General features: G+C 48.7%; 1 protein-coding gene across 4 annotated transcripts in view; it reads left to right on the forward strand.

The window, feature by feature from the left end:
- The window catches only part of RUNX1 (RUNX family transcription factor 1), a 246,394-nt gene that overhangs the window by 201,247 nt on the left and 28,755 nt on the right, over positions 1-16,392 (forward strand). For 3 of the 4 annotated variants that reach the window (XM_022552943.2, XM_022552944.3, XM_089910276.1), the window contains one exon: positions 2,209-2,400. The exons of the other annotated variant lie outside the window; for it this stretch is intronic. In XM_022552943.2, the coding sequence (XP_022408651.1) occupies positions 2,209-2,400 (192 nt within the window). The remainder of the gene's footprint in view (positions 1-2,208; positions 2,401-16,392) is intronic. 4 annotated transcript variants of the gene reach the window in all.

Here is a 16,392-nt window from a genome sequence, read left to right on the forward strand (position 1 = left end):
ATTTATTTTTCTTAAGCATAGGGCAATGAGAGGGGTCTCATAAAAAAAAGGTAATCTCACGTTGTTCCTGGCCGCAGTAGTGGCTTACCTGAAATGACTTATTCCCGTTTGGTTTCTTGGTGGCACGTGATGGCACCCAAGATTGGTGACTGAGGCAGACACAATTGAAGGCCTCTCTTCAAAGGCTGGCCGGAGACTCCAAAACTTTGCCAACCGGCATTCTTTCTGAGGAGGTAGAACTTTCCAGAATCATTTGTCCTGCCTTCTTCCCTGCTTGAGCCCTAACACCAGGTCATGGCAGGCATTTAAAGGGCTGAATTATTATGCCTGGGATGGCTTTTGAGTTGGCATTGTTTGCTCTTCTACAAGAAAACTTCAGATTTTTCAGTCTGACCATCAGGAAGCCGAGAATGTATCACAGAGATAAGAGGAAGGAGGAGTCAAGGGAAGCTCCATCCAGGGACCACAGATGAGTCCATGGTGGACTGAAATAGAATGTTCTAGAAAAAGATGTTTTCGTACTTCTGAGGGAAAGGGACGACAGGGGTTGTTCCGGGACCTGGCCCCATGGCCTTTCGCCCACAAGGCCGGTGCTTAAAATACTCAGCGGGTGAGAGGCCTCTCACATGTGTGCTGGACCTGCGTGACTCAGGCTGCCTTGTGTTCAGACTGAGTACTGTGGGCTGTGGGGCTGAATCAGAGTCCAGATTTGCCTTGGTGACACATGAAAAGAGGGAGCGTTGCATTTGAACTACACAAATATTATGCTTAAGTATTTTTCCTCATCTCGGAGCCAAAACAGGTCTTGTTCATGATAAAATCACTGCAATATAGTGCGTCCTTTTTCTGGTCTGGAATTTGAGACAGTGTCAACTGTGCCATGGGGCCTGGCAGCAGGAAGAAACGGCAGACCACGGAGATTTGGAACCATAATACAAGTTATAAATTTTAATTTTATAATCGTAGCAGCGGGAGCTGGGCTAAAATATACTTCTCCCACCCCGACTCCCACGCCGGGCTGGAGGGCGTGGAATCAAGGGATCTTCTTCCTCACTGAGGACTGGGTCGGGTGTGCGAAAGGGCACTTGAGCGTGGCAGCAAGGAGACTGCTTCTCCAATCTTGGTTTGAGGCCACTTGACAATCCGGCGAGGTTTTGTGAAATTGATCAGTGACTCTTCGAACCATCCTGGTTCAAAGTAAGGAGGAGGAGGGCAGCCTCTCTGAAAGAGGAATGAATCCACTGCCCCCCCCCCCCCCGTGGCTACATCAGTACCTGGGAGCCTCAGCTCCGCTTGACAAGCCTGAGTCTCTGGTGTAAAGACATTTTGATGAAGGATTAAGGCCCAACCCCCCTGGCCCTTCTTGAGTGAATGGCCTCTGCCCGCTGCAGCCTGGTGACAGCAATTTAGACCAGGAGCGAGGCGAGGACACTTGGTGTGTCTACAGATGCTGAGGGGCCCGACTCTCCACCCCGGATCCCTGAGCCCCCTGGGGAAGCTCGGCCAACCTGCTGGCGGCTCCCTTTGGGCTCCAGTGGGCCCGGCCTGCTGGGAGTCTTGGACTGGACAAGGCCGAAGCTGGGGAAGTCGGCTTCAGGGAAGAAAGGATGCTCATGCAAAGCTTGCTAGCAGAGGAGAGGGGCCACCCGTGCCCTGCACTTAACAGGAAATCTGACCTCCCAGGGCTGTGGGCTTGCAGCCACACCTCGCTTCCTGTTAGAAGGGGCGCGCCTCTAAGCTCCAGGGCCCACATTGCTGCCTCTGAAACCTGCCCGGGGTTGGGTGTGCAGCTGGGGCAGCTGTTCCGATGCCACTGGCAGGGCTCCTTTCCTGGCCAAGTGCCAACAGCGAATGCCCCTTCTCTCCTTGCCGCCATCACCACCGCCACCAAGCCTCGCGTGCCCACCGCATCCCGCCCAGTGGAGATGGGCACAGAGGGTTGGAGTGGGTGCCGGGGCCCAGTCTGGGCGGAGCGCCCAGCAGCCAGTGTGACAGTAGGGGCCCCAGTCTGCCGTGGGGACAGCGGCCCCGAATCCCCCCCCACCCCGACCCCGGGAGCAGCTAAATGTGCAGATCTCCAGCAGATCCACGCTGGGGGTGAGGGGAGAGGGAGGGGAAAGACGAGAAAAGCCCGAGTTTTAGCAAATCCACGGTACCTTTTCTGATCTCTTGCCTCCCTCTCCCCTCCCCACCCCCTCCCCGCAATAGGACATCGTCAGAAACTAGATGATCAGACCAAGCCCGGGAGCTTGTCCTTTTCCGAGCGGCTCAGTGAACTGGAGCAGCTGCGGCGCACGGCCATGAGGGTCAGCCCACACCATCCGGCCCCTACACCCAACCCTCGGGCCTCCTTGAACCACTCCACTGCCTTTAACCCTCAGCCTCAGAGTCAGATGCAGGGTAAGTACCCGGACGGACAGAGCCTGCTTCCCGCCTCACCCTTGGGCGGAACCCACCCAGGCCAGTTGTGGCTCCTCGTCCACACTCAGAAACGGCTGGTCCCCGGACCAGCAGCCTGGCAGCTTGTTAACAGCAGAGTCTTCGGCCCGCCCCAGACCCACTGAGTCTGATCTGCGTGGTAACAAGATCCCCAGATTGAAAGGCACTGCTAGGGAGGGTATAGAGAGGATATGGACAGATATGTATCACTGTGTAGATCAGATCTCGAATTTTTCAAGCTTAGCTTTGGCTAGGTTATTTTCTTACCTCCTTGGCTTGAAGACACACACACACACACACACACACACACACACACACACATACATCAGGCCAGGTGAAGGTCAGGATGTTTCAAGTTCTTACTGATTACTTGAGGGGTTTGTATTTAATATACGTTCTTTGGCAAATGTAAAGAAATAGGAGGAGTGTCTGGACGCCACCCCGTCAAGGGTATTCATTGCAATTCATAAACCTGCAATCAATAAAGAAGGCGGGTTATCCCCCCTCCCACCGTGGGGTTAGCCGGCAATTGCAAAAACACTGTAAAATACAAGAATTGCATAAAACCCACTGTGCCAAATTAGATAATACACAGAGTTCATTTACACTGTAGAAAGCACTGACGTCAATGATTATTTGCTCTGTGATACCATGTCAAATTTCTGAAAGGCAGTCGTTTTCTCGGTGCTGTGCAGGACACAGCTGTGTATGGTAGGGTCACAGTAAGATTCCTTTCTCAAAGGGTCAGGCTTGTTTAACTCAAAGGAAGAGATAAGCAACACATCTGGGGGAAAGGGCAGGTGGCCAGCAAGGGGAATGCTCCTTGCCCTTCTGGGACAGCAGAAATTAGCTTTCCCGGGTGTTTTCTCTGTTTGAGTTGTATTGTGAGATGGGCAAGCATCCTAAGTCCTTTAGGGTTTCCAGCCCGTAGGTTTCTTTTGGGATTAGCACACGTGGGGCTCTTAAAGGCACGCCCACCCTCTTTCTCAGAGCCCGATGGCCCATGCCATTCACTCTCACAGTCATGATTCTGGGGGAAGTTATTTTTATTTGCAGGGGAAATTCCCAGAGAACTCCTCCCACAAGATACTATGCAGACAGCTGTTAAGTGGCCTCTCTGTAGAGTAGCCATTTTGTGGACCACAGAAACCTCAGCTTGATTTGGGGGGGCTGCCTCTCATCTACAGTTTCATCTTACGTGTAGTTAAGAAGAGGTCCCATGAAACCATTGGTGTCCTGGTGCTTAATCATTGCATACTATTCAAAATATGCATATAGATTTTTTTTTTAATTCCAAAATGCAAGTGTGTATGAGAAATTAGATGAAATGGCGCATTAAGTGAGAGAGATGGGCTTGAGGGGAAAATGCCACTTTTCTTCTAAATAGAATAAAATTCTCCAGGGGATGGCTGGATCTTGTGTTTAGGGCCATTTACATTCATTTATGTCATCTTCAGGATTCCATTTGTAACATCTAAGAGGAGACTTCTGTTCTCTTATTCTCTCATGACATACCTGACCATTTCTACTACTAGGTTGATAAAGGGATTTGCCTTTTTCTACTGCTATTGGAACTAAAAATAGTAAAGCATTTTGAAAGGCAATGGAAAATGTAACCACATGGGGGCAAGTGGAAATCGTCACCATGAATTCGGCTTGGTTTCAGTTTTGGTGAAGAGTGAATCAGATCTGATTTCCCTCCTGGTCAGATACACTCTCTTTACCAAAAAGAAAACGGCAGGGTGGGGTGTTGAATTCTTGTCCTCAGCAGCCAGCATCTCTCAGGCGGAGGCATTGCCATGGACGGGCATTCCTCAGCTATTTGGAATACTGTACGCTTAGCAGAGTATCAGGTTTAACCCCGTTTCTTGTTCCTTTTAAAAACTTTTTACTTCTGCAACATCTAAGTAATAATAGCTTGCTTTTAGAGTGCCTTGGAGGCTTAGTTGCTACTCGAGAGAATGTGTTAACTACATCGCTGACGTTCTTTCCTTCCAAAACATGATTTGCCGTTCAGGGTGTCACTTGTAAAATTGTAGGAACAACTTTTAAAAAATAAGTATCTGGGAGATTTTCATGTAAATCTACTTTTCCTTATTCTTTCTTTCTTTTTTCCGTAAGAAAATGCTTTTTTACCTTCGTCCTGTTTTGAGTAGACCCTTGGGAGTTTTTTCTCCCTGAAGTTAGAAAGTTAACAAGGGTAACAGTAAAGTCTCTTTCAGCCAGAACCTTCATTTTGTTCTTGATGGACAGGAAAATGGTTATCTTCCCAGCTTAGCGCTAGAGCTTCTGTATTATATTTAAGAAGATGCTTTATATAAAAATTCAGCATGTGTTTATGGCTCGCTTTGAAATGGCAGCAGTAGTTGGAAGAAAAACCTCCCCAAAGTAGTCAGAGCAGTTTTACAGCAGTGCCGTACCAATGTGTGGATGTATTCAGCCCGGCGGAGTTGTCGACAGTTACGGTCTCGGAGAGATCATGAGTTGATAGGCTGATACACCCTGTCTTGCTAGGATTTCATCAGAGGGTCATGCCTGGCCCTTTAACTCCTTCAGTACGAAATCACAGATATAGAGTAATGCCTCTATGTATCTAGAATGAGATGTGCTTGAGAATCACTCAAAATAGACATCTCAAATGATCTGAAGCAGGGTGCAGATGGGAAAGGGGGCCAGGCTGCCATGCCACCAAACCACTGTTTATTTGTTGAGGTTTCAGCTATAAAAGGGCTGAGGTTAATTTCAACTTCCCACTTTACCAGGTCTTTAAAACTGAACAGAAAGCCATTTTGTCGTGGCTACGCGTTTAAGTAAGTCAGGACATCATCATGAACTTCTACAGCCGAGTTTTAGAATTCTTTTACAGTCACGGGAAAGAAAACTGACACATGTCCTTTTCAAAGATGGACCAGGGCAGAATCTAGACCAATAGGGCACTGCTGCCGATGCAGCCATACCTACCCCTTAGAGATGGCTTCAGGCAACCCGAGCAAGTCATTTTAAGAATCTGACTCCTGATTTACCAAAAATGATGAACCACATTTAAGCTACATAAGTCCCTCCATTCTGGGAAAATGGAGACGGGGTGAAATCTACTGGTGCAGAAAACTGTCAAATCCAGAGAAACTAAGAGGCCGAGTTTTGTTCTTGTGTGTGTTGCCATCAACATCGAGACACGAGGTTTAACTCTTTAACTGGAACAGTTATGACATATTTTGAAACAAGTCAGACCTTTTGTGTACATTGTGTTATACCTACAATCCTGTGGTGTGGTTCATAGACAGAGAAACTGAACCTCAGAGGTTAACAACGGCCCAGATCTCCAAGGTTGGAAGTGAAGGACTTGGACTCAGACGCAGACCTTTCTGGCTCCAAAGCCAGTCCTGGTGGGTGGCAGTTTCTCCCCGGCTCTCACTCTTGGATCAAGGATCAATTAGACACGGGGCTGACCAGCGTCAAGTAAAATCCCAATCACCAAAGGGGAGACAGGAGCAGTGCTGGGCTGGTCACTCACCCGGCAGGCCTGTAAAGACTGTGTTCTATTATCATTAGGTGTTGATAATAATAACTTTAGGGCTGGACTCTGTGGTGGGCATCTGAATAAATTCCCTCCTTTGGAGATGTGTACATTTGTTTTTAAAGATGGGGAGAAAAGAAAACTGAGCTCAGAATAATGACTCTCTAAGCATGAGTGAAGGAAGGATGCGGGGGCAGCGAGAGAGCTTCCCAGCCACTCTGTTTACTTTATTGGGGCGACTGCCTGGCCTTCTTGCATGAAAGAGTCTCGCTTGTGGGGTCCATTGGGACCGAGGCCTTCTTAACCTCCAAACTCCGGCAACATCTGATCAGCCTGCAGGAGTGTGGGTGCCTTGATCTAAGACTTCTGTATGTCCGGAGGGGCCTTGACCTCTTAAATCGCCTCCTGAATTTTAGTATTCCAAATGATTTTGTTTTGCTAGTGAGTTACCCTACAAGTTAAAGTTACTTTGGATACACCATTTTATGGTGCCTGTTGTCTGTGTAGCTTTTTGAGATACTGAATCTCAGCTGTACCAGGTTACTTATGTCAATCTTTATCAGCTGGATTGACGAAAGAAAACAAAAAACAAAAAAAAGAACCTTTTCACTTTTCTGCAGGAGAAGAGATAAATGCCCTTTCCAGCCTCAGGGGTAAAATATCAAAATGCACAACGTCTCTTCCCTCCCCTTTCCTCTTTCTCTGTCTCTCTCTCTCCTTCCTCTCTCTTCTAGCGATTCTGGAAGCTCAAAAACAAAGTGGGTGGGAGGGCAGGGGCGGGAGCTGTTGGAGTACCTTGGAGGTAGAGGCTACCCTCAGTCAAACACCGGACGTTCTTCTGCGTAAAATCTACAAATGGTCATGGTTACACAAAGCAAAATATTCAGGGTGCTAGAAATCAGCTTACAAGACATGCTGTGAACATGAAAAGGGAGTGATCTAAAAATAACTCTTATCTAGGTATAGTAGAGTTTGAGAGCCTTTCAAGGTCTACGACACCAGAATCTTACACGGAAAACAAGCCTGAATCGGGTGTTCCCATGAATAAATAAAAATAAATAAATGTAAGAAGGAAGGGGGGGCAGGGAAGAGAGGAAAAACAGTGGAATGAACTCAAAATGAAGAGCTTTCGTGTGGGGTGTAAGCGGGTTGGTGGGCGCTGCAGCCGCATCCCCCTTCTTCCTCACCAGCAGGCAGAAAGGTTACAAGTTATTAGAACTGGAGGAACTGAGAACTCAGTTACTGTTTTCCGTCTTCTGGGCTGATGCCACATAAACAAAGTTTAAGGAAAGCTTGAAAAGCCCCTGCTAATCAATTGCATCGTAGACATTTAAAAAATGGGGATGAAGGATGGGGAGAAAGCTAAGTCTTCATTTTTTTCCTTTAAAAAAGGCCCTCGGGCCTTGGCTTCCTAATCCGCCTGTGGCCTTTGTTGAGTCTGATGTGGCTGCAGCGTGTCAGCTGCCCTTGCTTCCCATCCGCTGCCTGGAGTGACTTACGGAGCGGTGCTCAGAGCGGCGACCAGCCTTAACGTTTCCTCCGTGCTCTATTTATGGACGGCACGGTCACCAACACAGCACTCCCTTGAACAGCGCTGCTCCGATGCCTGTGATGTATTTACAAGCACCTCTCAGCTAAGTACTTAATAAACCAGCCCTTCAAAGGAGCCGCCAACCTCGTGAGCTGTCAGCACCCTAGTAATCATAAACCACATTTTAGTGGGACCGCATTTTCAGACCAAGTGTTTTCATGGATGTCGTTCAAGGTGATCAGACCATGCTTTCCGGAGCATGTTGTTAATGCCTGTGGACATCTTTTCTAATTAGAGGAATGAAGGGTTCATTTTAGGACTTGATCCTAATGATAAAATATTCCTTCCGTGGATTTGATACCTTCTGAAATGTTCCCTTCTTCTTGTGATCTATGGGCCAGCACACACTCAGTTATTCTTATCAACACCTAATGATAATAGACACACACACACACTCACGCGCACACTCACAAATGCGCAAAGGTTTTGTTCAAAAGAATAAGCTTTTAACAAAGCTGTAGTTGGAGCACTTACTTGTTATCAGTGGTACAACAGCAGGAAGGTTAAGCCGAAAATCTCTCGTCCAAGAAAGATAGCAGAGTCTGGTGGCTAAGAATGAGGGCTCAACAGGCAGACCACCTTGGCCCAAAACCGGCCTCCACCACGTATTACTGTAGGACTTTTGGCAAGTTACTTAACCTCTTAAAGCCTCAGTTTCCCTATCTGCAGAATGGGAGTAATAATTATACTTGGAGATCCTAGAACCACTGTGAAAGGTGAAGCAGTGGGCATGAGAGCCAGCCCATGGGTAACACTTAGTAACTGTGGGCTTTCAGCAGCTGCAGCACCACACCATGTCTATTAGTTTCCTGTGATTGCTCTAACAAGTTGCCACAAACTTGGTGGCCTAAAACAATAGACATTTATTCTCTTCCGGTTCTGGAGGCCGGGATCCAAAATCAAGGTGCCATACTCCCTTTGAAGTTCCCAGGGAAGGATCCTTTCCTGTCTCTTGCAACCTCTGGTGGCTCCTAGTGTCCCTTGGCTTGTGGCTGCACCACGCCAATCCTCGCCTCCATCTTCACATGGCCTCTTTCTCTGTGTCACCTCCGCTCCTTCTCTAAAGACACTTGTGATTGGAATTAGGCGCCCTCTAGATAACCCAGATGATCTCATCTTGAGATCCTTCACTTAATTACATCCGCAAAGACCCTTTTTCCAAATCAGGTCACGTTCACAGTTCCGTGGGTCGGAGCATGGACATACCTTTCTTTGCAGGGCCACCATTCTACCCATTACACCAAGGTGGAACGGATACAGGGCATCAGGTGAGTCCAGAGATCACTTTCCCTTGTCCACTCCCCCAGAACAGATATGATGGGCAGGTAACTGTGAACTCAGTGTCTTATGCCACGCATAATCAAGCACATCTTCCAGCTACTCTCACTTCAGGCCATCATTTACCGGAACTCAGTATCATGGTACTTATATTTTCCAGCCACGAGAATGTATGTCTTTTTTTCTACATGAGATCAGATATTTCTTAACATTTTCTAGACACCTACGCTGATGGAATCAGAGGGCCCAGCAGTGATAGAGAAAAGGGATTCTCCCCTGTGTCATGGGAGCCGTGAAAAGCAGGAGGCCTGGGTGCCTCTGGCCCTGGCCCCCAAAAGCCCACGACATCGCGGCTGGGAGTAAGCATAGGGACAGAAGATGACACGGGGACCACAGCCAGCCAGTTGGGAGGGACTCAAGAATGTGGTCGCCTGGAGCTCAGCATATCACTGTTGCTTTGAACAAGCTGCCTTGTTAAAAATGGCTTTATTGCGAGGCGCTGTTGACCAGAAACCCATTGCGAAAGGCTGGTGATTCACTTTGCATATCTCATAATCCCACATTTACAAATCACCCGAAGATAGCCTTTCACATTTGGATATTTAAAAACAAAACTTTGACTGCGGCCGTGAAGTAGTATCAAAGTTTACCAGAAGTCTGTACCAAGAGAGGGGCAAACAATATACGCCGATAAGGGGGAAAAAAAAGGCTCTGGTGAGAAAACGACCCATTGTGTTTTCTTGTCAGTTGTAGTTCTCCAAACGGAGCTGGTTTTCCTCATTTGCATTATTTTTCCTCACATCATGGAACAGAAATGCAGGCCCACTGTAATTCAGTTATTTTAGGGCTCTTTAAAATTCAACACATATGATTTAAATAAAGCTGAGGAACTGTAATTACGTCTATCTTCCCTTACTTCCCTCTGACCCTCGGAGCACTGCAGCCTGACTTTTAGGGGGAAAATGTAGGGAGGCAGGGGGGTTATCAACTGTTCAGAGCCACCTCAGTGTATATTTGTATTATATTTTCACATTTTACTTGCAAAGCTTTAGCCCTACGTGAGCTTTCCTTTTTTTTTTTTTTTTAACATCCTTATCGGAGTATAATTGCTTTACAGTGGTTGTTAGTTTCTGCTTTATAACAAAGTGAATCAGCTATACATATATATATATCCCCATATCTCCTCCCTCTTGCGTCTCTCTCCCACCCTCCCTATCCCACCCCTCTAGGTGGTCACAAAGCACCGAGCTGATCTCCCTGTGCTACGTGGCTGCTTCCCACTAGCTATCTATTTTACATTTGGTAGTGTATGTATGTCCATGCCACTCTCTCACATCGTCCCAGCTTAACCTCCCCGTGTCCTCAAGTCCATTCTCTACGGAGCCCTACCTGAGCCTTCTTATTATTGAACAATTGCTTTCAAAGCCCTAGAACAGCTCAATTGTTATGGAGATTAAAGATCTGGATTGCAAAACTCCTGTAAATAAAGTCTTCACTGACAAACCCAGTTTCCTAGCATAGACTTTTCTTCCATAATCTCCTTCTGGCAGAACATTTGATGTTTTGATACTAGAGATTCAGTTACCAGCCACAGTAAATAAAACAAAATAATAATAATTAAAAAAAAAAACCTCCAGTATAGAACGCACCCTAAAAACAAACATTGGCCAATCATGTTTATTTTCTGTTTCTTTGGGCACTCCTGACAATTGATAGGGGGGAGGAAAAAAGGAATGTACCACTTCTTATCCAGTTGATTGTTGATTATCAAGCTATGGAAAGTCTTCAGATTGAGTGTTAGCTAATTCAGCCTCTCCCAAATGGCATGGAATACAACATTTATTGTTTAAAAGAAATGAGCATGTTTCAAGGGAAAACAGAACCATGGCACCAAGCCCCCGAATGAGCCATGGGTAGGAGAGAGAATCATTGGGCAGAAAAGACAGTGCTTTCCTCCAGACTCAGGCTCAAGGGCCCACCGTGATTTCACACCACCTAAGGGTCAGGTTCGGGGATAAGAACATTCCAAGTATCATTTCAAGATTGTCAAAACATCCTCCAGTTGCAATCAGTAGCAAGAGTTAACTGTCCCTTTTGTAAAGTTGATTCTCCTTCTTAAGATAGGGCCCCCTGCTTTCCCACCTGGAGGAAGCGTGAACAAGAGGGTGGAGGAGATAGTGGGGGACTCTGATCTGTGCAGCTCAGGTCACTTAACAGCTCGGGAAACCTGAGCATTAAAACGCTCGCCAGTACGGACTGAAATAGGGCTTATTTCTGCACACCACGTGTCCTTCCACCCAGTGTCACTGGGTCTGAGCCTCCACAAGTTGATGTTATCAAGTCTGGCTAACAAGATCTGGGTCCTTCTGGGAGCGTGAAGGAGGATGCGCTATGGTCCTTCTGCCTTGGCGTCTGGGTGTGACCACCCAGGTGTCGCAAGAGCAGAGCGTCCCTAGGGAAGGCGTGTGAGGAACTGAGGGGCCCAGGTGAGTCAGCACTACTCTGGGTGTCAGCAGCTCACCCATCTGGGGCAGTGAAGTTTCCCAGATCCGTAACTTGCTGGTTCCTGCTGCAGAAGAAGTCCTCTTTGCCCTATAGCTTTATGTGCTCAACCTGATCATCCCAAGGCCAGATCAAGACCGAGAGAGCTTATGCTATGCATCTTGGGAAGGGCTACACACACATACACTTGCTTGGGAGGTTTCAAAAGAAGATCTCGGGGTAAAAAGGGAGGAAGAAATAATCCGACTAGCGATTGCGCTTCTTGGAGTTGTAGGTCATACAAGGAAGAGAACATGATTGTCTTATTACGTCTCCTGGGGTTATCTCACTGTTGCGGCCACTCATGCATGCTCCATTAGTGCATCTCTCTGTCCATATAAGATGGCAAATTATATAATGATAAAGTTATTAAAATATCTGTGAAAGTCAGCACAAGCTCAAGGGCTCGACTTGGCATTTCTGCCCATTAAGTAGTTTATTTGCATTGCTCCTCTCAGGGTCTGTTAATCTTCATCCGTACTTTGCTGTAAATTGCCTGCCATGTGGAACAACCATCGTTGCCTGAGTTTTAAGCCGTGCTTCTGTTGGTCATCCAGCGGGGCTGGGATCTTTGGGATGAATGCTGAAGCTTTTGAAATGTGCAGATCTTTCCCCTGCCCAGGTTTGAAACTGCAGCGTATGTCTGTGATCGGGTCTATACCTGGGTTGTTATTGGAGCCGGGGCCACCGCAGAATGACGAGGACATTGCCTGGTTCTCACGTTTACTAAAGGCAGAAACAAAATAATTATGGCTCACATTTCAGGAATGACTGATATTGTTGGTTCATTTAACCCCCACCACTAGCCACCCACGAGGTGCGTGGCAAGGTCCTGAGGGTCCTGCCTGCTGTGCTCACTCAGGTGCTGGCAGGCCCATGAGTCCCAGGCCCTCACTGATCATGAAAGTCATTAACAAGGTGGCCCTAACTCTAATAGGCTATAATTCTGCGGCTCTCAGGGATTAACGCCTAACATTCTCAGGAAGCCAGCAGAGATGTCCCAGAGCCTCCCACTCTGCCCCCTGATTAAGAGGCCCCCCTTTCTTTTTTTGGTAATATTTCTGCTGTGTGATTGGGCTTTCTGAGCCACCACATATTGCTAAATGGGAGAAGCCATTGCCCAGACGTGGCTCTGTTTAATATGATTTTCCACAAATTACAAGGCATGACTTTAAAATTGAATGAGTGCAAAATTACGGGTGGCCAGTTCAGGTGGAAGGGAGAGGAAATCTTGTTATTCTTATTCCAGAATCTCTTCCCGATTTCCTCATTTGATACTTTCACGCCTTGCGGGGAGGGCCGTGGGCGGAGACGCCTTAGAGAGTCTATAAGGAATTTCTCTTATTTTTCAAACTTTCTCCCTGGTCGTTCACGGGAGTGCTCAGTGGTCTGCAGAAGTCAAAGCGGAATGCCAGTTCTTCTGTCCCTCCATCCCATCAGTCGGGATGGAGCTGTTCCTCCCACCTTATCATCATAAGGGAATCAGGAAAAACATGGGAACCCCCAGAATGCAGTTCATGAGGAGAGCAGAATCTGGATCCACAGATTAACGCTAAGATCTATGTGGATATAAATAATGGGAATTCAAATCCCTGGCTGGCCACTTCCCAATTAGGTGACCTTGCAAGAATTACTTCAGTCCTCTGCACCACTGTTCCCCGTCTGTAAAACGGGCACGGTAATGATGGTACCCAGCTCACGGGAGAGTTGCGAGGATGAAATGAGTTCATATGCACAAAGCACTGGATGCCTGGCGTGCGGTATTTACCCTCACTGCCTCACGAACTCATCACAGGGATTGAGATATACTTTCGTCAAGTATTTACGTAGAGCCCGGTGCACTTTAAACACTCAGTAAGTGGTCAGTGTTATGCTTTTTACTGTTATTGCTATTGTTGTGCTCTTGTTGGTGGCGTTGGTGCCTCAGCAGGGAGTTGCACTTCCGTCCTCTCCTATGAGCCACACAGCTGCTCTGTGATCATGACCTTCTTCCGTGTCCCCTTACTTCCGGGAGTGATGATAGCCCTGGGGCAGACAAGGGCAGGGTGGTCTTAGTGTCGTCTTTGTTCAAGTTCAGTTTCCTTGGGTAAATTAACAGGAGAGCACATACCCACTTCTCCACAGGGTCAAATGCAAATGGAAAACTCTTATAGTTGAAAGGGACCTTAAATGTCTTTCTAGAAGCCCTTTATTTCACTCATGAGGCGCTGAGGCCCAGGGAGCATCAGTGATTGGCCCACTTGGAGGAGGACCTGAACAGTCCTGGGGTTCCTGGTCCAGTGCCCGTCCTACTGGCTTGATGTCTCTCTGCCTGGGGCGGGGCGTGGGGGGGGCACAGAATGTGGGCTCTGCTGTGAGTACAGAGGGCACATTAGGACATTTACGCCGGCTCTGCCTCTCCCTATCTTTCTCGACGAGATGGTGGATCCCCACGCTTCGATTTGGTATCACGTGCTTGTGTCTCCATCCTTTCAATGTTGAATTTCATACTGAAGCGGTAGGGATTTTTTTTTAAAAGGCAAGGATAGAACACCTGTCCCAAGGCCACCCTCTGTCCTTCTCAGCCCCGCCAAGCGTCCCCAACCCTACTCCGGGGTGGGGAGGGGGAAGACGGCAGCAAGGAGGCTGACAGGACACTCCCTGTCCACAGTGCCCACGTGGGCAGCAGCCAGGGGTGACCCCTGCCCTGTCCCCTTACTTGCATGAATCAGACACATTCAGAGGATGTGGAAGGTCAGCCTCTAAGGCATTTTGTACAAACCATCTACAAAAGGATTTCTTTGAACCACGTTTCACCCTCCTGTGTGATCTGAAGTAAATGCCTCCCGTGCTGATTCCGCCTCCAGGCCCAGGCCTTGAAAGCCTGCTTGCAAACTAGGCCGTGGGGCAGAAGCAGGCCAGCAAACAGGTGTGGGGTGAGACGGGCCAGGGCCGCAGCCGCAGCTGCGGGAGCAAGGCGCGGGGTGTCGGGGCCTGGGGCTGAGTGACAGTCCTCCTCGTCCCAGGTCAGGATGCTGCCAAGTCCATGTCATTCACTCCCTGAACGGTGCAGGGCAGTGAGAGCCAGGGCACCTGGCCAGACCCCAGCATCCCTGCGGTGGCCACGCCCTTGCTGGTGAACTCAGGGTCAAGGGCACGAATGCCCGGGCCAGAGCCACCCAGGACTGTGGCAGGAATCCCACGAGCGGAGACCAGATGCCTTTCTCCCTGAGGTGCTGCACTGACGGGTGGCTTCCGGGCTCCCCTCCTTGGCTGAGATCCCATGACTCCGTAGTGGCCTCTCCTAAATGAAACTTAATTCAGGGTCGACAGGAGACACGGGCGGCGCTGGGCTCTCGGACCATCCTGACCACCTGCCCCGAGGCCTGGAGCTCCGGGTTTTGAGGATCACACACTCCTAAGGAACAGATAAGAGGAGAAGGCCAATGACGGGCCTTTTCTTGCCCCAGAAACTGATCCACTCAGAAACAGAGCATTCAGTGCAGTTGCACATTTTCTCCCAAGGTTGATGATTTCCTCTGAGTTAGGCAGTTCTTACAATGACTCTGAACTTCTGACCACTGGAGATGAGTGAATCAGAGATAGGCCAGAATGAGATGGCCAGCCACCTCATTTAGATGGATAAGTTGGAAGCCCAGAGAGGTTAAGTGACTTGCTGAAGGTCACACAGACGGCACCCGTATTGGAGGGCTCGGCTTCCCTCTGCCCGTCCTGCCCAGCTTGAACACATTGTTAGTATTTGGATAGAGCAAAGCGAAGCTTCCCGAGCCGTCCCTGCAAAACAGCACTTAGGGAGAAAAAGGGGCCGTTGGAACAAGATAGGGCAAACACCAGTATGCCTCTGCACGCCGCTCCACCCAGTTTCTCATCTTTATATTACCAAAAAAAAAGTCTCAAATAACCCAAACAGGCAGGGTCTGATCTGCAGACAGTCTGCAGGCATCCACCCAAGAAGCTGCCGGTCGGCCGGTCCATCCTCCTCTGATTTATGCTGTGTGTGTTAAGCCTTAAATTGTTGAGACTGTGGCTGGCTGCAGTGGTATTACTGGAGGGTTGGTGCATGTTTTCGGCTCACAGACCTGGCTCCGGGACTGAAGATGTTGGCCCCGAATCAAGTCCAATCTCACACCTGTCTGAGACAATGAGGGCCTTGTTAGACGCATCTCCAGCCCAGGCAGCTCACGCTGCTTACTTTTCACATTCAGAACGGGAAGGGGTGAGGGGGGTCTGGGGGCCCAGGAGAAGCTGAGGCGAACCTGGGACATGCTGGGGCTGGGACAAGCTGGGGTCGCTGCCTCCCTTGCCCTCTCCTCCCTCCTCCCCTCCCCCCCATCTTATAAATCTTTCCTTATTTTTGGAAGTTTAAAAAAACAAACAATACCAACAGTAGCCCTCTTACGAAAATTTCCTACTGCAAAACAAGGAGCTCGGGGCCTGCTGGAGAATGAATTCAGTCATCGGGCGGGTTGAGCGAGGCAGTGGGAAGCCGGGTGCCTAGGGCTAGGTGTACGGCTCCTGCAACCGGGGCTGACACTTGAACTCTTCCCACACCGATGGGGTCTCCTCTTCTGGTTTTCCCTTCCATTGCTGACGTGTCAGTGACTGGAGCAGAAAGCAGAAGGGGACTTCGTCTTTAGCTCTGTCCTTATCCACTGACAAAACAGCAAACTGTTCTGTCCCAGTTCAGCCACCCCCCCCCCGTCCCTTGTCGTCAACAGAGAGGACAGAGCCAGCCACCAGCACTAAGTCTGCGGACCTTTGCAAATCCAGTTCTCCCAAGTCCCTGACTGGGCAGGACCTCTTCTGGGTCCAGGTTGGCACCCCTCAAGGCCAGCGGCTCTGAGTGCTCATCAGTTGGTCAAAGCCAACCTGAAATGACTTGCTTTTCATAGGAATGCATGATGTGGAGGTCCATAGGAGAACGGCCCAGAAAGGAGTTTCCCAGAGTTATATAATCCACCCCTTCCTGCAAGCCCTCCCAGTGGGGAGCCCATGCAGGAGCACCTCGTGATTCCTCTCCTGTGGA

Source organism: Delphinapterus leucas, chromosome 4 (assembly GCF_059928025.1).
Source record: "Delphinapterus leucas isolate spDelLeu-1000000601 "Yukka" chromosome 4, BTC_Dleu_Yukka2, whole genome shotgun sequence".
Classification (NCBI taxonomy): domain Eukaryota; kingdom Metazoa; phylum Chordata; class Mammalia; order Artiodactyla; family Monodontidae; genus Delphinapterus; species Delphinapterus leucas.